Source organism: Lepidochelys olivacea, assembly GCF_965140295.1.
Source record: "Lepidochelys olivacea isolate rLepOli2 genome assembly, chromosome: 1".
Lineage (NCBI taxonomy): Eukaryota > Metazoa > Chordata > Testudines > Cheloniidae > Lepidochelys > Lepidochelys olivacea.
In genome coordinates, this window is record NC_140411.1 from 354,913,614 (window position 1) to 354,937,986 (window position 24,373).

Genomic DNA, 24,373 nt, shown 5'->3' on the forward strand with positions numbered 1-24,373 from the left:
CTCCCCTCCCCGGCCCGCCAGGGGCCGCGCCCCGCCCCCGCCCCGCGCCCGCGCGCCGCCGCCGGGAGCGCCATGGGGGCCGTGCCGCGCTCCGCGCGCCCGCTGCAGCTCACGCTGGCGCTGCTGAAGCCCGACGCCGTGGCCCACCCGCCGGTGCTGGAGGTGAGGGGCGGAGCGGCCGCCGGGCCCCCCCCCGCAGCGGCCCGGTCCACGCCCCGGGAGGCCTCCGTCGGTGATTTCCCCCCCCGCGGGTCGTCCGTGGGTGATTCCCCCCCGGCCTGTCCCATTCCCCCCCCCGCGGGGCGTCCGTGGGTGATTTCCGCCCCCCCCCCGCGGGGCGTCCGTGGGTGATTTCCCCCCCCCCGGCCTGTCCCATCCCTCCCCCCCCCGCGGGGCGTCCGTGGGTGATTCCCCCCCCCCGGCCTGTCCCATCCCCCCCCCGCGGGGCGTCCGTGGGTGATACCCCGCCCTACCCCAGAATTCAGGTCGGTGGAGTGTGAGGCCTTGTGAATTATTCTAGTTGCACTGTACCCATTTCCAGGAGCTAGCCTGTACCTGCCCCCTGTGCTCAGCCCTGCAGTCTCTCTTTCTCTGACCACACCTTTCTCCCAGTAGTCAGGATCCCCCTGGTTCCTTGGCTGAAGTCTTTGCTCTGCAACATCTGATGTGTTTGTGCCTCACCCTTGCCCTGCCTTTCCAGGCCGTGCACGAGACCATCCTGAACAACAAATTCCTCATCGTGCGGACCAAGGAGCTGATGTGGAGAAGGGAAGATAGCCAGCGATTTTACCAGGAGCACTCAGGTAGTGATCACAGGGAGCTTGCTGCTGGCTCTAACGGGGCCCTTCAGGGCACGAACCCTGGGACGGGAGGTTGTCTTTGCTCATGCAGGAAGTGTGGAAATGGGCAGTGGGGAGCACAGGGAAGGGTACAGCTTAGCCTCTCTCAGGAGGGACATCGCAGAAGGATGGGGTTGAGAGATAGGCAAAGACCAGGAGAGAGTTGGAAAGACTCTTGTGTGGAGAGAGATTCGAAGACAGGGATTGTGTAGTTCAATGAAGAGAAGAATGAAAGGGGGCATGACAGAGGGATACAGAACTGATTTCTCTTGGAAAGTGGTCTGATACTATGGGGATAGATGCCAGTATAAACCCTAGGATAGATAGGAGGTAAATCAGGAAGTCCTGTTCACTCTCTCTGAATGCAACAGGTCATTCAAAGAAAGTGGAAGGCACTACATGCAAGACTTATCATAGGAAATATTTATTATGCAACACAATCTGTGGAGCTCACTGCCATGAGGCATTACTGAGGCCAAGAGTTCAGTAGGAGTCAAAACACAATTAGACACTTACATGCATAGTGCTCTGCTACAGACTTCCTGCATGACCTTGGACTAGTCACTTAGTATGTCAGTTCCCGTTTCCAGACACGGAGGTAATAGCACTTCCCTACATACCTCATGTTGTGAAGATAAATACAGTACGTTAAAAATTGCCAAGTGCTCTGCTCCTGGAGTAATAGGGACCAGATATGTACCCTATTGGGATGGATGGGATGCAAACAAACAGCTTCTACTATATCTGCTAGGATAAGATAAACCCTCCTGCTGCAGGGAGGATCTAGCCATTGACAGATAGGGCTGCGGAGACTCTGCCAAGAGCAGGTTATCCCAGAATTGTCGACTGGGGGGTTCTGCCCCTGCTGTCGAAGCAGCTGGTATCAGTCCCAGTCAGAGACAGGATGCTTTGCTAGATGTGGCCTGGACTGGCAATGCCTCTGTTCCTATTGTAAGAGCAGCACAGAAAAGGGCAGGGGGATGAGGGGAGGGTGGTAGGGCAAGGCCAAGCAAGGGTATCAGTATGGTGGGGGAACTGGACATCTATGCCCCCTTAGAGTGAAATGCTGTCTCTCATATTGCAGGGCGATTTTTTTATCGGAGGCTGGTGGAGTTCATGACCAGGTACCTCCCCTCCCCTATCAGTCCTAGCTTAACAGTGAATCCCAGCCATGGGGGTTGGGAGCTGTTCTGGCTGTCAGGAGTGAGTGGGGGTGACACCTACTCTCACACACATGCCATTGCCCCCTCATGCTGGTGCTTCTTCTAGCAACACTGCTGCCCTTTGGGTAAACCCTCCCCCCCCCACGCCTTGATAAGGGGAGAATGGGGGTGGGACAAGGCACTGGGCAAGGTCATTCTGGGATTCATGACACTTGTGTCCCAGAGAGGCAGCTTTCATGGGACAAGGAAGGATGCTCAGGCCTCAAGGCTAGAATGTTGTGATTCCAGTCTGGCAACAGCTGATCCTCGGTGCTGTCCTGCCAGTGTAGCCCTTGAGGGAGTGCGTTCTATATTGTTAGAAATGCCATTCTTTCTAGGCTACCTGATGCCACATCACTGCCCTGGAATCAGGGTGTTTTAACAGCCTGGGATAACCCTGAGGTCCTGGCTACCATGAGTCTGCTCTGTGTCCTAGAGGAGTGCTGCATGGCAGCCACCTTCGCCTGCCACTCTGACGCTGCTGTGTCTGAGGATAGAAAGCACATGAGATGCCCACATCCTGGAGTAATCTTGTCTTCTCTTGTCCCCACCTGGCTGTGTTTCCCCAGTGGCCCAATGCGGGCTTATATCCTAGCACATGAAGATGCTGTTGCACGCTGGAGGTCTCTCATGGGACCCACAAAAGTGTACCGAGCCCGAAATACAGCTCCAGACTCCATCCGGGGAGCCTATGGCCTCACGGACACGAGGAACACCATACATGGCTCAGGTAAGAACACCAGGGCAATCATTGGGGTGGAGGAAGGGCCAGAGGGGGGCACTGTCTCGGTGCATTCATTGCCTCTGCTGGTGCCCAAACCACATGTCCTTGCATCCCTGCAGGTTCCTCCAATCCAAGTAGACAGGCTCCATTCACCCCAGTTCCATGACTCAGGGATGCAGTGGTAAAACGTAGGCCCATGAGCGTAGGCTGTCCCCTCCACCCCTCTGAGTAGAGCTCAGGGTACGATCAAGACAATGTGCCACCACCACCTCAGGGCGCGCTCTCTCTCTCTCCCCCTCTCCTCTAACAGACTCGGCGGCATCAGCCCGTAGAGAAATTGCCTTCTTCTTCCCGGAGTTCAGCGAGAGTCTCTGGTACCAGCAGGATGAGCCACGTCTGCGCTGCGGCCTGGCACACTATGACACGGGGGAGCGTGTTCACAGCCTACCCAAGGCGAGCAGGACAGAGTCATCCTAGAGCAGAGGAGACTTACCCTTGACTAACCTCCTTGGAGATGCGGAGGGCCTTGCCTTTCACGCAGGAAGTGCTGGTAGCAGCACCAGCTAGACCAGTGGTCCCCAACCTTTCCTGTGGGAATAGCATATTGGTATTCCCAGAAGACTGTGGCAGGTGCCGGACACCCCACCGCCGAGAAGCGGCAGCGGCAAGAAGCGTCGCCGCCGAAATGCTGCCGAGAAACGGCAACGGTTCTCGGTGGCATTTTGGCAGGCGGTTCTCCGGCAGCCGCACGCAGTGGCGGCATTTTGGCAGCATGGTGGCCGGCGGGCGCCATGGTGCCCACGGGTACCGCGTTGGGGACCCCTGAGCTAGACTATCCCTGTAACGAGGACAGGGAGCTATGTAATGTCTGTTACAGTGGGCAAATACCAGATGCAATACACATTACACCACGCTCTGGGGGAATGTCTCACCTACCTCTGGCTGCACATGTAGCACCTAGATAGCGTGGATGCTACAGACAAACCTTAGATACCAGCAGGAATCCACTGAACTCCAGCATGGCAGAGGAACTCCAGCCTGCAATTCACCAGCACTGAGTGTGCTCACATATAAACTAGGAGCAGTGGGTACAAGGGGCTGCCCCCACAGGGCACAGATCTTGGTGATGGGCATGGAATATCTCTGTGAGGTGCAAAACCATCCCACTGTCTTGCCCACATGCACTCTGGCTGTTCATTACCAGTGACCATCTTCATTGCTTATCTAGTGCTTTCCTCTGTAAAGCATTTCTCCAACACAGCCATGGTATGCTGCAGTAATAAAGTTTTCTTTGGTGCAAGCATTTTCACTGACAGAGCGGATCAGGTGGAATGTCCGAGCCAGATCTCAGCGATACCTCTGTGTCACATGGGGGAGACAACTTCACCTCTCGGGTGCTGGTTTCAGCCTGGGCCCAGGTTGTGGGGATGCAAGGAATCAGGGTAGGAGCCTGTGGTTAGGCTCACTAACCTTCAGAGCACCCCCTAGCATCAGTGTCACTATCTTTGGCTCCAGCAGCTCTTACTGCCCACCTGCCTATGGCACCAGCTCCTCTGTGTTTCAGCCCTCCACCCAAGTCACCTAAGTTCAGACCTCTTCTGGGGTATCATGAGTAAGTCCAAACAAAATTGAATAGTTCTGCACTCTTGGGCTACTGAAATCTTCTCTTCTCTACTTACAAACCCTATCTCAGGGCTTCCCTTGTAGGAGCCTAATCTTTCCCTGTAGCCCACTACCCCCATTCTGTCTGTGTACTCTTCCCCTGGGCTTCTCTCAGAAAGGTCCGTCTCCTCTGCTGTTTCTCCTGCAATTGAGCTCCCTCAGTCTACTTTATTATGGCTTAGCTCTGCGCCCTCTGACCAGGAGCCAGTTCGCTATCCACCTCCCTGGGTGCAAAGCATGACTAATTGGGTGTATTCACTAGCCTTGCATATGATGGGGGTTAAGCCCCATCACAGAGCCTTTATCCTCTAGTGGATGCCGGTTCTGATCCAGCCCCATGTCAGGAGACTGGCTGGATTGGAAAACCTACCTTATAAGAAGAGACTCAAGGCTCTTGGCTTGTTTAGCCTAACCAAACAAAGGCTGAGGGGAGATAGGATTGCTCTCTATAAATACATCAGAGGGATAAATACCAGGGTGGGAGAGGAGATTTAAGTTAAGCACCAATGTAGACCCAAGAACAAATGGATATAAACTGGCCATCAACAAGTTTAGGCTTGAAATTAGGTGAAGGTTTCTAACCATCAGAGGAGTGAAGTTCTGGAACAGCCTTCCAAGGGGAGCAGTGGGGGCAAAAAACCTAACTGGTTTCAAGACTGAGCTTGATAAGTTTATGGAGGGGATGGTATCATGAGACTGTCTACAATGGCATGTAGCAGGGTACATGGTTGGTAGATTCTCTCCTTCCAAGGGTTATTGGTCCAAGCAAGCGGTCAGAATTGGGACTTGGGCAGTGTTTCTGAGTGGTCAGAGCAGGGGTGGTCAGGCCTAGTGGACAGAGCCAGAATAAGGAAGCAGGAACCAAGCCAGGGGTCAGAGCCAGAAGCAAAGTTTAGGGATGATGAAAGAGTCAGGTCCAGTGCAGTAGCCAGTTGGGAAGTGCTTCAGTGATTCAAACAACTTCATGTCTCCCCTTCTGGCTTAAACAGTATGTTCCAGACGGTCACTGGGGCTGGTCATCACCCCAGTCAGGGTACTCGTCGGCGATGCCTCTGGGAGCCCCGCACTTCCAGTAGTTCAGGATGAGATACCCAGTGATAGCCCAGGTGTGGGGGCTGCGTGGGAACCTGTGGGCCAAGATTTGAGACCCACAGCCATTTACAACAGGATTCTTTAAGAGCAGACCACCAGGTTGGGTAAACACCAGCACTTCAGGTTCGAGGAAGAATAGAGCTGGCCACAAAGAAATTGGTGAGAGAGGAGGCCTGATGAGAGGCAAGAGGTCACAGCTGCTTTCTGCTCAGTAGGAGATAGATGAGAATGGGCAGACTGGAAACTACGGACGAAACCTCTTGAGATCCAGCAGGTCCAAGGGAACAGATGTATGGGATACACATGGATGGCAGCTCAGTCCAACCTCTAAGAAAATCAAGCTTGCTTACTATCCATTCAAGGAAGACAGAGGATCCTTGTTGAAGATTCAGTAGTCAGAAGACTTGAAAGAACATTTTGCAAGGAACAGGCAGATAACAGGATAGCATGCAGCCATCCTGGAGCTAAGACATGAGATGTCGCTCTAAGATTGGACAGGCTTCTGAAGTTGATGGGCAAGGATCCATTGGTGATAGTTCATATCAGTGCACAAATGCTACTGCATCGCAGGATATCTTGTGCATAGTAGATGACTTCAGGGAACTTGGAAACATGCTGAAGAAGAAGAATGTCTCTAGCCTCTGTTTGCCAGAAGCTGGGAATGGGTGAAGGGGATGGATCACTTGATGATTACCTGTTCTGGGGTATCTGGCGTTGGCCAGTGTTGGAAGACAGGATACAGGGCTAGATGGACCTTTGGTCTGACTCACGATGGCTGTTCTTATGTTTTAATATTTTTATCAATGACCTGGAAGAAAACATAAAATTGTCACCGATAAAGTTTGCAGATAATACAATAATTGGGGGAGTGATAAATAATAAAGAGGTCAGGTCACTGGTTCAGAGCAATCTGGATTGCTTGGTAAACTGGGCACAAACAAACAAAATTGCATTTTAATAGGGCTGAATGTAAACATATACATCTAGGAACAAAAAATGCAGGCCATACTTACAGGACAGGGGATTCTATCCTGGAAAGGAGTGGCTAAAAAAGATTTGGAGGTTGTGGATGAGCTCCCAGTGTTACGCTGTGGCCAAAAGAGGTAATACAATCCTGGGATTGATAAACATGGAATCTTGAGTAGGAATAGAGTGGCGTTTTTGCCTTTTTATTTGGCATTAGTGCGACCATAGAATCATAGAATATCAGGGTTGGAAGGGACCCCTGAAGGTCATCTAGTCCAACCCCCTGCTCGAAGCAGGACCAATTCCCAGTTAAATCATCCCAGCCAGGGATTTGTCAAGCCTGACCTTAAAAACCTCTAAGGAAGGAGATTCTACCACCTCCCTAGGTAACGCATTCCAGTGTTTCACCACTCTCTTAGTGAAAGTTTTTCCTAATATCCAATCTAAACCTCCCCCACTGCAACTTGAGACCATTACTCCTTGTTCTGTCATCTGCTACCATTGAAAACAGTCTAGAGCCATCCTCTTTGGAACCCCCTTTCAGGTAGTTGAAAGCAGCTATCAAATCCCCCCTCATTCTTCTCTTCTGCAGGCTAAACAATCCCAGCTCCCTCAGCCTCTCCTCATAAGTCATGTGTTCTAGACCCCTAATCATTTTTGTTGCCCTTTGCTGGACCCTCTCCAATTTATCCACATCCTTCTTGTAGTGTGGGGCCCAAAACTGGACACAGTACTCCAGATGAGGCCTCACCAATGTCGAATAGAGGGGAACGATCACGTCCCTCGAGCTGCTCGCTATGCCCCTACTTATACATCCCAAAATGCCATTGGCCTTCTTGGCAACAAGGGCACACTGCTGACTCATATCCAGCTTCTCGTCCACTGTCACCCCTAGGTCCTTTTCCGCAGAACTGCTGCGTAGCCATTCGGTCCCTAGATCAGGAACAGTCAGCATGGATTCACCAAGGTCAAGTCATGCCTGACTAATCTAATTGTCTTCTATGATGAGATAACTGGCTCTGTGGATGAGGGGAAAGCAGTGGATGTGTTATTCCTTGACTTCAGCAAAGCTTTTGATATGGTCTCCCACAGTATTCTTGCCAGCAAGTTTAAAGGAGTATGGGCTGGATGAATGGACTATAAAGGTGGATAGAAAGCTGGCTAGATTGTTGGGCTCAACAGGTAGTGATCCATGGCTTCATGTCTAGTTGGCAGCCGGTATGAAGTGGAGTGCCCCAAGGGTCGGTCCTGGGGCTGGTTTTGTTCAATATCTTCATTAATGATTTGGAGAATGGCGTGGATTGCACCCTCAGGAAGTTTGGAGATAACACTAAACTTGGAGGAGTGGTAGATACACTGGAGGGTAGGGAAAGGATACAGAGGGACCTAGACAAATTGGAGGACTGGGCCAAAAGAAATCTGATGAGGTTCAACAAGGACAAGTGCAGAGTCTTGCACTTAGGACGGAAGAATGCCATGCCCTCCTACAGACTAGGGACCGAATGGCTAGGCAGCAGATCTGCAGAAGAGTACCTAGAGGTTACAGTGGACGAGAAGCTGGATATCAGTCAACAGTGAGCCCTTGTTGCCAAGAAGGCTAACGGCATTTTGGGCTGTATAAGTAGGGGCATTGCCAGAAGATAGAGGGACGTGATCGTTCCCCTCTATTCGACATTGGTGAGGCCTCATCTGGAGTACTGTGTCCAGTTTTGGCCCCACACTAAAAGAAGGATGTGGAAAAATTGGAAAGCATCCAGCAGAGGGCAACAAAAATGTTTAGAGGTCAGGAACACAGGAAGGAGATTGTACCACCTCCGTAGGTAATGCATTCCAGTGTTTCACCATCCTCCTAGTGAAAAAGTTTTTCCTAATTTCCAACCTAAATCTCCCCCACTGCAACTTGAGACCATTACTCCTTGTCCTGTCCTCTTCTACCACTGAGAATAGTCTAGAACCATCCTCTCTGGAACCAGCTCTCAGGTAGTTGAAAGCAGCTATCAAATCCCCCCTCATTCTTCTCTTCTGCAGACTAAACAATCCCAGTTCCCTCAGCCTCTCCTCATAAGTCATGTGTTCCAGACCCCTAATAATTTTTGTTGCCCTTCCCTGGACTCTCTCCAATTTATCCACATCCTTCTTGTAGTGTGGGGCCCAAAACTGGACACAGTACTCCAGATGAGGCCTCACCAATGTCGAATAGAGGGGAACGATCACGTCCCTCGATCTGCTCACTATGCCCCTACATATACATCCCAAAATGCCATTGGCCTTCTTGGCAACAAGGGCACACTGCTGACTCATATCCAGCTTCTCGTCCACTGTCACCCCTAGGTCCTTTTCCGCAGAACTGCTGCCGAGCCATTCGGTCCCTAGTCTGTAGCTGTGCATTGGGTTCTTCCGTCCTAAGTGCAGGACCCTGCACTTATCCTTATTGAACCTCATCAGATTTCTTTTGGCCCAGTCCTCCAATTTGTCTAGGTCCCTCTGTATCCTATCCCTCCCCTCCAGCGTATCTACCACTCCTCCCAGTTTAGTATCATCTGCAAATTTGCTGAGAGTGCAATCCACACCATCCTCCAGATCATTTATGAAGATATTGAACAAAACCGGCTCCAGGACCGACCCCTGGGGCACTCCACTTGACACCGGCTGCCAACTAGACATGGAGCCATTGATCACTACCCGTTGAGCCCGACAATCTAGCCAACTTTCTACCCACCTTATAGTGCATTCATCGAGCCCATACCTCTTTAACTTGCTGACAAGAATACTGTGGGAGACCGTGTCAAAAGCTTTGCTAAAGTCAAGAAACAATACATCCACTGCTTTCCCTTCATCCACAGAACCAGTAATCTCATCATAGAAGGCGATTAGATTAGCCATGTGAATAACTAGCACTGATCATGCACATTGCCTGCCCACTGGTCCTCTTGCCCACTACTTCCCCTTCCCTAGTGGGTCTGCTGCTAAAAACCCTGAGGAGCGTCACATGCTGCTATTTTGCCCTTAAAAGAAAGCAAGTCAATGACGTGTTTCCTTCTTATCCTAAATATGGAGGCAGTATGGGGAGAATTCCAAAATTACACTGGGCCAAGGGGAAAGATAGTATTGAGCCCTGGACCAGTGACGGAGCTTAAAGTCTGCGTCTTGAAGCCCAGCATGGTTAAGACAGGTGCTACACACTGAAAAAGGGAGATTCCCACCTTCCCAGGAGGACATAAGTCTGTCGGCCTGGAAGAGGCAGAGATACTGGCTCTTCATATCAATTCCATTTTGATAATTTTTGGAGGTTTTGAAAACTTGGTAGTTCTCATTTCTTTCTCTTTCTGGGCCCTGCCAATGGGATCGTGGTGCTAAGACTGATGCTGAGTCCACAGGAGGAAGGAATAGGAATGAGAACCAACACAAAGGGCATTGTGAGCTATTTAGCTAGTACTGGCATTCAGAAGTAATGCAGCCATCCCAGACATGTTAAGGTGAGAAATGCACAATTAAGGCACCTAAACAAACCTAACTGTACCCTGTAGTGACATCAGGCAATAACCATAAGATTTTGATTAAGGCAGGTCAGTGTTTTTGGTTGCAGATTAGACTAAATTGATTTTTAAAGACGATTCCCCCCCCCCCCCTATTTATGTCTCTCCAGGGCAGAGCTAAGGGCCTTTAGGTGCCTTAACTGTGCATTCCTTTAAGTGTATCCTTAGCTCTGATATCCCTTGGGCTTCTAGTATCTAATTTTGAGGTAACTACAACCTCCATGTAAAGTTCTGTATCTTAATATTACTGTGGCCAATGATCACAACTTGATTACTTTCAATATGGGCAAACAGAGGACAGCCCCAGCTGTTAATACACACACTACTTCCAAATGGCTCATTTCCCAAAACTGAGGAAGTTATGAGTGACACTGAGTAGAAGACCAAAATTAGACAGAAAAATGTGCATGAAACTTAAAAGTTGTTTAAGAAGGGTTTGTTAGATGAAGAAACAGGCATGATTCCACAATCAAGACTGAGGACAACTTTAGCTGAAGTCCATCCTGTTTCAGTGGGGAAGTGAAGACAGCAATTAGAAATAAAAAGCCACATAACTGTGACAGATTTGGTCACAGAGACCCCCTTGGGACTGTCACCTGACGTGCTGGAATTACCTCTGTTTTCCATTCCAGCTTGGGACTCCAGACCCCTGCCTTGTTGAGCCAGACACGCCCGTCTGCTGAAAACACAGACCCAGGGTCTGGTCCACACCCGCAACGCTGCAGACTTTAACCAAAAACTGCTCAGGAAGTTACCTATCTCCAGCACCCAGACACCCAGCTCCCAATGGGATCCAAACCCCAAATAAATCCATTTTACTCTGTATAAAGCTTATACAGGGTAAACTCATAAATCGTCCGCCCTCTAAAACACTGATAGAGAGAGATGCACAGCTGTTTGCTCCCCCAGGTATTAATCACTTACTCTGGGTTAATTAATAAACAAAAGTGATTTTATTAAGTATAAAAAGTAGAATTTAAGTGGTTCCAAGTAATAACAGACAGAACAAAGTAAGTTACCAAGCAAAATAAAACAAAACACGCAAGTCTAAGCCTAATACATTTAAGAAACTGAATAAAGGTAAATCTCACCCTCAGAGATGTTCCAATAAGCTTCTTTCACAGACTAGACTCTTTCTTAGTCTGGGCCCAATCCCGTTCCCCTGGTTCAGACCTCATTAGTTCCAGCTCAGGTGGTAACTAGGGGTTTTCTCATGACTGTGACCCACTTTAGTCTGTTCCACCCCCTTTTATAGCTTTGGCGCAAGGCGAGAATCCTGTCTCTCTCTCTGGGTCCCCACTCCTCCTTCTAAATGGAAAAGCACCAGGTTTAAGATGGATTCCAGTACCAGGTGACATGGTCACATGCCCTGTGAGACCCCCAAGCCTTCATTCTCCACATCAGGTACACAGGTTTCAGAGTAACAGCCGTGTTACTCTGAAGCAAAAAGAAAAGGAGTACTTGTGGCACCTTAGAGACTAACCAATTTATTTGAGCATAAGCTTTCATGAGCTACAGCTCACTTCATCGGATGCATACTGTGGAAACTACAGAAGACATTATATACACAGAAACCATGAAACAACACCTCCTCCCACCCCACTCTCCTGCTGGTAATAGCTTATCTAAAGTGATCACTCTCCTTACAATGTGTATGATAATCAAGGTGGGCCATTTCCAGCATAAATCCAAGTTTAACCAGAACGTCTGGGGGAAGGAGGGGTAGGAAAAAACAAGGGGAAATAGGTTACCTTGCATAATGACTTAGCCACTCCCAGTCTCTATTTAAGCCTAAATTAGTAGTATCCAATTTGCAAATGAATTCCAATTCAGCAGTTTCTCGCTGGAGTCTGGATTTGAAGTTTTTTTGTTTTAAGATAGCGACCTTCATGTCTGTAATTGCGTGACCAGAGAGATTGAAGTGTTCTCCGACTGGTCTATGAATGTTACAATTCTTGACATCTGATTTGTGTCCATTTATTCTTTTACGTAGAGACTGTCCAGTTTGACCAATGTACATGGCAGAGGGGCATTGCTGGCACATGATGGCATATATCACATTGGTGGATGTGCAGGTGAACGAGCCTCTGATAGTGTGGCTGATGTTATCAGGCCCTGTGATGGTGTCCCCTGAATAGATATGTGGGTACAGTTGGCAACGGGCTTTGTTGCAAGGATAGGTTCCCGGGTTAGTGGTTCTGTTGTGTGGTATGTGGTTGCTGGTGAGTATTTGCTTCAGGTTGGGGGGCTGTCTGTAGGCAAGGACTGGCCTGTCTCCCAAGATTTGTGAGAGTGTTGGGTCATCCTTCAGGATAGGTTGTAGATCCTTAATAATGCGTTGGAGGGGTGTTAGTTGGGGGCTGAAGGTGACAGCTAGTGGCGTTCTGTTATTTTCTTTGTTAGGCCTGTCCTGTAGTAGGTGACTTCTGGGAACTCTTCTGGCTCTATCAATCTGTTTCTTCACTTCCGCAGGTGGGTATTGTAGTTGTAAGAATGCTTGATAGAGATCTTGTAGGTGTTTGTCTCTGTCTGAGGGGTTGGAGCAAATGCGGTTGTATCGCAGAGCTTGGCTGTAGACAATGGATCGTGTGGTGTGGTCAGGGTGAAAGCTGGAGGCATGTAGGTAGGAATAGCGGTCAGTAGGTTTCCGGTATAGGGTGGTGTTTATGTGACCATTGTTTATTAGCACTGTAGTGTCCAGGAAGTGGACCTCTTGTGTGGACTGGACCAGGCTGAGGTTGATGATGGGATGGAAATTGTTGAAATCATGGTGGAATTCCTCAAGGGCTTCTTTTCCATGGGTCCAGATGATGATCCACCACCCCCAAGAGGAGAAGGCGGGTGGTGGTGGTCGGGGACTCTCTCCTCCGGGGGACTGAGTCATCTATCTGCCGCCCTGACCGGGAAAACCGAGAAGTCTGCTGCTTGCCAGGGGCTAAGATTCGTGATGTGACGGAGAGACTGCCGAGACTCATCAAGCCCTCGGATCGCTACCCCTTCCTGCTTCTCCACGTGGGCACCAATGATACTGCCAAGAATGACCTTGAGCGGATCACTGCAGACTATGTGGCTCTAGGAAGAAGAATAAAGGAGTTGGAGGCGCAAGTGGTGTTCTCGTCCATCCTCCCCGTGGAAGGAAAAGGCCTAGGTAGGGAGCGTCGAATCGTGGAAGTCAACGAATGGCTACGCAGATGGTGTCGGAGAGAAGGCTTTGGTTTCTTTGACCATGGGATGGTGTTCCATGAAGGAGGAGTGCTGGGCAGAGACGGGCTCCATCTTACGAAGAGAGGGAAGAGCATCTTTGCCAGCAGGCTGGCTAACCTAGTGAGGAGGGCTTTAAACTAGGTTCACCGGGGGAAGGAGACCAAAGCCCTGAGGTAAGTGGGAAAGCGGGATACCGGGAGGAAGCACAGGCAGGAATGTCTGTGAGGGGAGGGCTCCTGCCTCATACTGGCAATGAGGGGCGATCAACAGGTTATCTCAAGTGCTTATATACAAATGCACAAAGTCTTGGAAACAAGCAGGGAGAACTGGAGGTCCTGGTGATGTCAAGGAACTATGACGTGATCGGAATAACAGAGACTTGGTGGGATAACTCATATGACTGGAGTACTGTCATGGATGGTTATAAACTGTTCAGGAAGGACAGGCAGGGCAGAAAAGGTGGGGGAGTAGCACTGTATGTAAGGGAGCAGTATGACTGCTCAGAGCTCCGGTACGAAACTGCAGAAAAACCTGAGTGTCTCTGGATTAAGTTTAGAAGTGTGTGCAACAAGAGTGATGTAGTGGTGGGAGTCTGCTATAGACCACCGGACCAGGGGGATGAGGTGGATGAGGCTTTCTTCCGGCAGCTCACGGAAGCTACTAGATCGCATGCCCTGATTCTCATGGGTGACTTTAATTTTCCTGATATCTGCTGGGAGAGCAATACAGCGGTGCATAGACAATCCAGGAAGTTTTTGGAAAGCGTAGGGGACAATTTCCTGGCGCAAGTGCTAGAGGAGCCAACTAGGGGGGGTGCTTTTCTTGACCTGCTGCTCACAAACCGGGTAGAATTAGTGGGGGAAGCAAAAGTGGATGGGAATCTGGGAGGCAGTGACCATGAGTTGGTTGAGTTCAGGATCCTGACGCAGGGAACAAAGGTAAGCAGCAGGATACGGACCCTGGACTTCAGGAAAGCAGACTTCGACTCCCTCAGGGAACGGATGGCCAGGATCCCCTGGGGGACTAACTTGAAGGGGAAAGGAGTCCAGGAGAGCTGGCTGTATTTCAAGGAATCCCTGTTGAGGTTACAGGGACAAACCATCCCGATGAGTCGAAAAAATAGTAAATATGGCAGGCGACCAGCTTGGCTTAATGGTGAAATCCTAGCGGATCTTAAACATAAAAAAGAAGCTTACAAGAAGTGGAAGGTTGGACATATGACCAGGGAAGAGTATAAAAATATTGCTCGGGCATGTAGGAATGTTATCAGGAGGGCCAAATCGCACCTGGAGCTGCAGCTAGCCAGAGATGTCAAGAGTAACAAGAAGGGTTTCTTCAGGTATGTTGGCAACAAGAAGAAAGCCAAGGAATGTGTGGGCCCCTTACTGAATGAGGGAGGCAACCTAGTGACAGAGGATGTGGAAAAAGCTAATGTACTCAATGCTTTTTTTGCCTCTGTTTTCACTAACAAGGTCAGCTCCCAGACTGCTGCGCTGGGCATCACAAAATGCGGAAGAGATGGCCAGCCCTCTGTGGAGATAGAGGCGGTTAGGGACTATTTAGAAAAGCTGGACGTGCACAAGTCCATGGGGCCGGACGAGTTGCATCGGAGAGTGCTGAAGGAATTGGCGGCTGTGATTGCAGAGCCACTGGCCATTATCTTTGAAAACTCGTGGCGAACCGGGGAAGTCCCGGATGACTGGAAAAAGGCTAATGTAGTGCCAATCTTTAAAAAAGGGAAGAAGGAAGATCCTGGGAACTACAGGCCAGTCAGCCTCACCTCAGTCCCTGGAAAAATCATGGAGCAGGTCCTCAAAGAATCAATCCTGAAGCACTTGCATGAGAGGAAAGTGATCAGGAACAGCCAGCATGGATTCACCAAGGGAAGGTCATGCCTGACTAATCTAATCGCCTTTTATGATGAGATTACTGGTTCTGTGGATGAAGGGAAAGCAGTGGATGTATTGTTTCTTGACTTTAGCAAAGCTTTTGACACGGTCTCCCATAGTATTCTTGTCAGCAAGTTAAGGAAGTATGGGCTGGATGAATGCACTATAAGGTGGGTAGAAAGCTGGCTAAATTGTCGGGCTCAACGGGTAGTGATCAATGGCTCCATGTCTAGTTGGCAGCCGGTATCAAGTGGAGTGCCCCAAGGGTCGGTCCTGGGGCCGGTTTTATTCAATATCTTCATAAATGATCTGGAGGATGGTGTGGATTGCACTCTCAGCAAATTTGCAGATGATACTAAACTGGGAGGAGTGGTAGATACGCTGGAGGGGAGGGATAGGATACAGAAGGACCTAGACCAATTGGAAGATTGGGCCAAAAGGAATCTGATGAGGTTCAATAAGGATAAGTGCAGGGTCCTGCACTTAGGACGGAAGAACCCAATGCACAGCTACAGACTAGGAACCGAATGGCTAGGCAGCAGTTCTGCGGAAAAGGACCTAGGGGTGACAGTGGACGAGAAGCTGGATATGAGTCAGCAGTGTGCCCTTGTTGCCAAGAAGGCCAATGGCATTTTGGGATGTATAAGTAGGGGCATAGCGAGCAGATCGAGGGACGTGATCGTTCCCCTCTATTCGACATTGGTGAGGCCTCATCTGGAGTACTGTGTCCAGTTTTGGGCCCCACACTTCAAGAAGGATGTGGATAAATTGGAGAGAGTCCAGCGAAGGGCAACAAAAATGATTAGGGGACTGGAACACATGAGTTATGAGGAGAGGCTGAGGGAGCTGGGATTGTTTAGCCTGCAGAAGAGAAGAATGAGGGGGGATTTGATAGCTGCTTTCAACTACCTGAAAGGGGGTTCCAAAGAGGATGGCTCTAGACTGTTCTCAATGGTAGCAGATGACAGAACGAGGAGTAATGGTCTCAAGTTGCAGTGGGGGAGGTTTAGATTGGATATTAGGAAAAACTTTTTCACTAAGAGGGTGGTGAAACACTGGAATGCGTTACCTAGGGAGGTGGTAGAATCTCCTTCCTTAGAGGTTTTTAAGGTCAGGCTTGACAAAGCCCTGGCTGGGATGATTTAACTGGGAATTGGTCCTGCTTTGAGCAGGGGGTTGGACTAGATGACCTTCTGGGGTCCCTTCCAACCCTGATATTCTATGATTCTATGATTCTATGAAGATGTCATCAATATAGCGCAAGTAGAGTAGGGGCGTTAGGGGACGAGAGCTGAGGAAGCGTTGTTCTAAGTCAGCCATAAACATGTTGGCATATTGTGGGGCCATGCGGGTACCCATAGCAGTGCCGCTGATCTGAAGGTATACATTGTCCCCAAATGTAAAATAGTTATGGGTAAGGACAAAGTCACAAAGTTCAGCCACCAGGTTAGCCGTGACATTATCGGGGATAGTGTTCTTGACGGCTTGTAGTCCATCTTTGTGTTGAATGTTGGTGTAGAGGGCTTCTACATCCATAGTGGCCAGGATGGTGTTATCAGGAAGATCACCAATGGATTGTAGTTTCCTCAGGAAGTCAGTGGTGTCTCGAAGGTAGCTGGGAGTGCTGGTAGCGTAGGGCCTGAGGAGGGAGTCTGGGGGTGTGGGGTGAGAAAACCTGGATTTGTGCTGGAAATGGCCCACCTTGATTTTCATACACATTGTAAGGAGAGTGATCACTTTAGATAAGCTATTACCAGCAGGAGAGTGGGGTGGGAGGAGGTATTGTTTCATGGTCTCTGTGTATATAATGTCTTCTGCAGTTTCCACAGTATGCATCCGATGAAGCGAGCTGTAGCTCACGAAAGCTTATGCTCAAATAAATTGGTTAGTCTCTAAGGTGCCACAAGTCCTCCTTTTCTTTTTATCAGGTACACAGGAAGGCTTGCAGGTAAACAGAGCCATTTACAGCCAACTGTCCTAGTCAATGGGAGCCATCAAGATGCTAAACCACCAGTAATGGCCCACACTTTGCATAATTACAATAGGACCTCAGAGTTAACTTCATATTTCTAGTTTTAGATACAAGAATGATACATACATGCAAATAGGATGACCACACTCAGTAGATTATAAGCTTTGTAATGATACCTTACAAGAGACCTTTTGCATGAAGCATATTCCAGTTACATTATATTCACATTCATTAGCATATTTCCATAAAACATATGGAATGCAACATCACACTAACAAATAGAAAAGGGGACAGTAGATAGCAAATCAATATAAATTAGAAGTTATGAAGTGTAGAAAACTAATAAGGGAAGTTAAAAACACCAGGGAAAAATCCTTGTCTGGCGGGACTAATGTCACCAAGAAGGCATTTTAAAAGTATATTAGGAACAAAAGAAAAAGCAGCACAAGTGGAAGGATGGGCCCAAGTATCAGCCCATTTGTAGAGCCCTGTGCGGATGCAAAAATGTGGATCCGCATCTGATCCGCATTCGCCAGGATCAACCTGTGATCCGACCCACAATCTGCTAGCTGTCTTTTACCTGTATCTGCATCGCATCTTCATCCACAGCAACAAGCTGTCTCACAAGGGCTAGCAACGGGAGGGAGAGGGGTTTGGAGGAGTGAGTGGGTGAATAGGAGGGTGGGGTCTTGCAGGGAAGGGGCAGTGTGGGGGCAGTGCGGCGGGGGGATTGGAGGGAAGGGGGAAGGGGCAGTGTGGGGGCAGGGTCTTGAGGAGAAGGGGCAGTGTGGAAGGGGGATGGGGGAAGGGGCAGTGCGGGGGGCAGGGTCTTGCAGGGAAGGGGCAGTGCGGAGGGGGGATTGGGGGGGAAGGGGTGTTGCATCACGTGCTGCTCCTGGGAGCTCATGAGTGACGGCACACGGCAGCAGCAGTCCATATTTCAACACAGTGGGGTGGAGGAGTGGGGTGCCGGGGCTCCGCCCATTCCAATACCAACGGCTGGGGACAGGCCCTGCTGCCCAGGAGCCGGCTGGCCAGGACTGTGGCCCGTGCTGCTGGGCCAGGCCATGGTGGGAACGCTGGCCCTCTGACTTACCAACCTGGGCTCCCTTTCACACTATGCTGCTGTGACAAGCTACAGACCCACTTCCGGTCCTACACTTCCATCAGCATTCACACAGGTAGGGACACACCCAGCTGCAGTTACACGCAGGTTTACCAGCCACTGCATGAACCAACAATAGAGAGGTTATAGCCAAAATAACCTCGAGCCCCCCAGAGCTGTACTGTCCTGCCTGGATTGAAACCCCGATCCCTATGAATTTATTTCCCAGTTCGCCTCCCCCTCAATGTGGAGTGGAAATGCAACAGCCTTTGCCCCTTGAGCGAAGATTTCCAAGTACTACATTCAAACTCACTAATTTAGATAAAGCAAAAACAATCAAAGCAGATTACCTAGCAAATAAACAAAAATGCAAACTAAGCTTAACATACTAGATGGACTGCTAATTCATATTCAATCTCTCACCCTGTCTGATGATACAAGCAGGCTTGCAGAGTCTTAAGGCACAAGCTGCACTTGCTTTTCAGCTTGGGTTCCCCACCCTTGTTCAAAGTCCTTTTTCCTTAGGAGCTTCTCTTAGGTGTTTAGTTGTGGGGGAGAGAAGAACAGATGAGGTCCCTCCCTGCCTTACATAGCTTTAGCACAGGGGTCGGCAACCTGCGGCATGCCGAATTTTACTGGCATGCTGCTGCCAGCCAGGGTCCCGGCCACCGGCCCTGCTCAGCCCGCTGCTGGCTGCGGGTTCCGTTGGGGGGGCCCCTGTAAATGTGACATTTATTACTGGCACATGAAACCTTAAATTAATGAAGACTTGGCATGCCACTTCTCAAAGGTTGCCGACCCCTGCTTTAGCATATGGCAGGAACCCTTTGTTTCAAACTTGGTTCCCAGACCAGTTTGTGAAAAAATACAGACATCCCAAAATGGAGTCCAGAGTCATGTGGCCTGGTCACGTGGCCTGGTCACGTGCCCTGGCATATCTTGCTGAGTCATAGCAGCCATTACTTACAGGCTGTCTGGAGCATCCCAGGTCATGGATAAGCTTCTCCTAAGGGCTATTGTTTTTCCTGAATGGCCCATTACCCTGAATAGGCCCTTTTACCTAGTGGGTGTCACCCAGGTGTGACTACATGTGAAATACAGATACATAGTCAATATTCATAACTTCAGATACAAAAATGATACATGCATACAAATAAGAATCAGATTCAGCAAATCATATCTTTTCCAATGACACCGCACATGACCCATCTTGTACAAAATGCATCATAATTATGTCATAATTATACAACTATGAAGAATATGGAGTGCAGTATCACAGGGACCTCGAGTCCCCTGAACTCAAGTCAGGACTAAGGTGTTTGTCTAACCTGCTTTTAAAAATATCCAATGATGCAGATTCCACAACATCTCGGCAATTTATTCCAGTGCTTAACCACCCTGACAGGAAGTTTTTCCTAATGTCCAACTCAAACCGCCCTTGCTGCAGTTTAAGCCCATTGTTTCTTGTCCTAGGTTAAGGAGAATAATTTTTATCCCTTCTTCTTGTAACAACCTTTTATGTACTTGAAAATTGTTAGTCTTTTCTTCTCCAGACTAAACAAAGCCATTTTTTCAGTCCTCCCTCACAGGTCATGTTTTCTAGACCTTTAATAATTTTTGTTGCTCTCCTCTGGACTTTCTCGGGTATGTCTACACTACGAAATTAGGTCGAATTTATAGAAGTTGGTTTTTTTGAAATCGGTTTTATATATTCGAGTGTGTGTGTCCCCACAGAAAATGCTCTAAGTGCATTAAGTGCATTAACTCGGCGGAGCGCTTCCACAGTACCGAGGCAAGCGTCGACTTCTGGAGCGTTGCACTGTGGGTAGCTATCCCACAGTTCCCGCAGTCTCCGCTGCCCATTGGAATTCTGGGTTGATATCCCAATGCCTGATGGGGCTAAAACATTGTCGCGGGTGGTTCTGGGTACATATCGTCAGGACCCCGTTCCCACCCTCCCTCCCCCCGTGAAAGCAAGGGCAGACAATCATTTCGCGCCTTTTTTGTCTGCTGCCAGCCAAAGATGTAAAGGATCGAGGGAGTGGGTCAGAACAAGACATAGACCAGATTTGTTTTGGACTCATTTTCCTCCTCCCCTGTCTAGATCACACTGCAGTCAGTCACAGAGAAGGCGCAGCGAGGTTAATCTAGCCATGTATCAATCAGAGGCCAGGCTAACCTCCTTGTTCCAATAACAACGATAACTTTGGTGCACCATTTCTTATTGGAACCCTCCGTGCAGTCCTGCCTGAAATACTCCTTGATGTACAGGCACACCCTTTGTTGATTTTAGCTCCCTGAAGCCAACTCTATAAGCCGTGTCGTCAGTCGCCCCTCCCTCCGTCAGAGCAACGGCAGACAATCGTTCCGCGCCTTCTTTCTGTGCGGACGCCATACCAAGGCAAGCATGGAGGCCGCTGAGCTCATTTTGGCAATTAGGAGCACATCAACCACCACACGCATTATCCAGGAGTATATGCAGCACCAGAACATGGCAACGCGATACCGGGCGAGGAGGCGACGTCAGCGCGGTCCCGTGAGTGATCAGGACATGGACACAGATTTCTCTGAAAGCATGGGCCCTGCCAATGCATGCATCATGGTGCTAATGGGGCAGGTTCATGCTGTGGAACGCCGATTCTGGGCTCGGGAAACAAGCACAGACTGGTGGGACCGCATAGTGTTGCAGGTCTGGGACGATTCCCAGTGGCTGCGAAACTTTTGCATGCGTAAGGGCACTTTCATGGAACTTTGTGACTTGCTTTCCCCTGCCCTGAAGCGCATGAATACCAGGATGAGAGCAGCCCTCACAGTTGAGAAGCGAGTGGCGATAGCCCTGTGGAAGCTTGCAACGCCAGACAGCTACCGGTCAGTTGGGAATCAATTTGGAGTGGGCAAATCTACTGTGGGGGCTGCTGTGATGCAAGTAGCTCACGCAATCAAAGATCTGCTGATATCAAGGGTAGTGACCCTGGGAAATGTGCAGGTCATAGTGGATGGCTTTGCTGCAATGGGATTCCCTAACTGTGGTGGGGCTATAGACAGAACCCATATCCCTATCTTGGCACCAGAGCACCAAGCCGGCGAGTACATAAACCGGAAGGGGTACTTTTCGATAGTGCTGCAAGCTCTGGTGGATCACAAGGGACGTTTCACCAACATCAACGTGGGATGGCCGGGAAAGGTGCATGACGCTCGCATCTTCAGGAACTCTGGTCTGTTTCAAAAGCTGCAGGAAGGGACTTTCTTCCCAGACCAGAAAATAACTGTTGGGGATGTTGAAATGCCTATATGTATCCTTGGGGACCCAGCCTACCCCTTAATGCCATGGCTCATGAAGCTGTACACAGGCAGCCTGGACAGTAGTCAGGAGCTGTTCAACTACAGGCTGAGCAAGTGCAGAATGGTGGTAGAATGTGCATTTGGACGTTTAAAGGCACGCTGGCGCAGTTTACTGACTCGCTTAGACCTCAGCGAAACCAATATTCCCACTGTTATTACTGCTTGCTGTGTGCTCCACAATATCTGTGAGAGTAAGGGGGAGACGTTTATGGCGGGGTGGGAGATTGAGGCAAATCGCCTGGCTGCTGGTTATGCGCAGCCAGACACCAGGGCGGTTAGAAGAGCTCAGGAGGGCGCGGTACGCATCAGAGAAGCTTTGAAAACCAGTTTCATGACTGGCCAGGCTACAGTGTGAAAGTTCTGTTTGTTTCTCCTTGATGAAACCCCCCGCCCCTTGGTTCACTCTACTTCCCTGTAAGCTAACCACCCTCCCCTCCTCCCTTTAATCACCGCTTGCAGAGGCAATAAAGTCATTGCTGCTTCACAGTCATGCATTCGTTATTCATTCATCACACAAATAGGGGGATGACTACCAAGGTATCCCAGGAGGGGTGGTGGAGGAGGGAAGGAAAATGCCACACAGCACTTTAAGCACAGCACTTTAAAAGTTTACAACTTTAAAATTTATTGAATGACAGCCTTCTTTTTTTTGGGCAATCCTCTGTTGTGGAGTCGCTGGTTGGCCGGAGGCCCCCCCACCGCGTTCTTGGGCGTCTGGGTGTGGAGGCTATGGAACTTGGGGAGGAGGGCGGTTGGTTACAGAGGGGCAGCAGTGGCAGTCTGTGCTCCAGCTGCCTTTGCTGCAGCTCAACCATACACTGGAGCATTCTGGTTTGGTCCTGCAGCAGCCTCAGCATTGAATCCTGCCTTCTCTCATCACGCTGCCGCCACATTTGAGCTTCAGCCCTGTCTTCTGCCCGCCACTTACTCTCTTCAGCCCTCCACCTCTCCTCCCGGTCATTTTGTGCTTTCCTGCACTCTGACATTATTTGCCTCCACGCATTCGTCTGTGCTCTGTCAGTGTGGGAGGACAGCATTAGCTCGGAGAACATTTCATCTCGAGTGCGTTTTTTTTTCTTTCTAAGCTTCACTAGCCTCTGGGAAGGAGAAGATCCTGTGATCATTGAAACACATCCAGCTGGTGGAGAAAAAAAAAGGGACAGCGGTATTTAAAAAGACACATTTTATAAAACAGTCGCTACACTCTTTCAGGGTAAACCTTGCTGTTAACATTACATACATAGCACATGTGCTTTCGTTACAAGGTCGCATTTTGCCTCCTCCCACCGCGTGACTACCCCCTCAACCCTCCCCCCTCCCCGTGGCTAACAGCGGGGAACATTTCTGTTCAGCCACAGGCAAACAGCACAGCAGGAATGTGTCCCTGAAGAAAAGCACCCTATTTCAACCAGGTGACCATGAATTATATCTCACTCTCCTGAGGATAACACAGAGAGAGAAAGAACGGATTTTGGTTGAATGCCAGCAAACATACACTGCAATGCTTTGTTCTACAGTGATTCCCGAGTATGTGTTACTGGCCTGGAATGATAAAAGTGTCCTACCATGAAGGACGAAATAAGGCTGCCCTCCCCAGAAACCTTTTGCAAAGGCTTTAGGACTACATCTAGGAGAACCGTAAATGCCAGGGCAAAGTAATCCTTTCACATGCTTGCTTTTAAACCATGTATAGCATTTTAAAAGGTACACTCACCAGAGGTCCCTTCTCCGCCTGCTGGGTCCAGGAGGCAGCCTTGGGTGGGTTCGGGGGGTACTGGCTCCAGGTCTAGGGTGAGAAACAGTTCCTGGCTGTCGGGAAAACCGGTTTCTCTGCTTGCTTGCTGTGAGCTATCTACAACCTCCTCCTCCTCCTCATCTTCTTCGTCCCCAAAACCTGCTTCCGTATTGCCTCCATCTCCATTGAAGGAGTCAAACAACACGGCTGGGGTAGTGGTGGCTGAACCCCCTAAAATGGCATGCAGCTCATCATAGAAGCGGCATGTTTGGGGCTCTGACCCAGAGCGGCTGTTCGCCTCTCTGGTTTTCTGGTAGGCTTGCCTCAGCTCCTTCAGTTTCACGCGGCACTGCTTCGGGTCCCTGTTATGGCCTCTGTCCTTCATGCCCTGGGAGATTTTCACAAAGGTTTTGGCATTTCGAAAACTGGAACGGAGTTCTGATAGCACGGATTCCTCTCCCCAAACAGCGATCAGATCCCGTACCTCCCGTTCGGTCCATGCTGGAGCTCTTTTGCGATTCTGGGACTCCATCATGGTCACCTGTGCTGATGAGCTCTGCATGGTCACCTGCAGCTTGCCACGCTGGCCAAACAGGAAATGAGATTCAAAAGTTCGCGGTTCTTTTCCTGTCTACCTGGCCAGTGCATCTGAGTTGAGAGTGCTGTCCAGAGCGGTCAGAATGGAGCACTCTGGGATAGCTCCCGGAGGCCAATACCATCGAATTGTGTCCACAGTACCCCAAATTCGAGCTGGGAACGTCGATTTAAGCGCTAATCCACTTGTCAGGGGTGGAGTAAGGAAATCGATTTTAAGAGCCCTTTAAGTCGAAATAAAGGGCTTCACTGTGTGGACGGGTGCAGGTTTAAATCGATTTAACGCTGCTAAATTCGACCTAAAGTCCTAGTGTAGACCAGGGCTAATTTGTCCACATCTTTCCTGAAATGTGGCTCCCAGAACTGGACACAATACTCCAGCTGAGGCCCAATCAGCACTCAGTAGAGAGGAAGAATTACTTCTTGTGTCTTGTTTACAACACTCCTGCTAACACAGCCCAGAATGTTTTTTGCAACAGTGTCACACTGTTGACTCATATTTACCTTGTGA

The 24,373-nt window shown here is 49.6% G+C and overlaps 1 protein-coding gene across 2 annotated transcripts in view; it reads left to right on the forward strand.

Moving 5' to 3' along the window:
- The first annotated feature begins 20 nt into the window (after positions 1-20).
- The window catches only part of NME6 (NME/NM23 nucleoside diphosphate kinase 6), a 33,470-nt gene continuing 9,117 nt past the window's right edge, over positions 21-24,373 (forward strand). Inside the window, exons 1-5 of one of the 2 annotated variants that reach the window (XM_084624684.1) lie at positions 21-162; positions 701-803; positions 1,924-1,963; positions 2,611-2,771; positions 3,076-4,074. In XM_084624684.1, coding sequence (XP_084480810.1) covers positions 73-162; positions 701-803; positions 1,924-1,963; positions 2,611-2,771; positions 3,076-3,242 — 561 coding nt within the window. In that variant the 5' untranslated portion in view covers positions 21-72 and the 3' untranslated portion in view covers positions 3,243-4,074. Of the gene's footprint in view, positions 163-700; positions 804-1,923; positions 1,964-2,610; positions 2,772-3,075; positions 4,075-24,373 lie in introns of those variants that run through there. The other variant, XM_084624683.1, reaches the window with a different exon arrangement.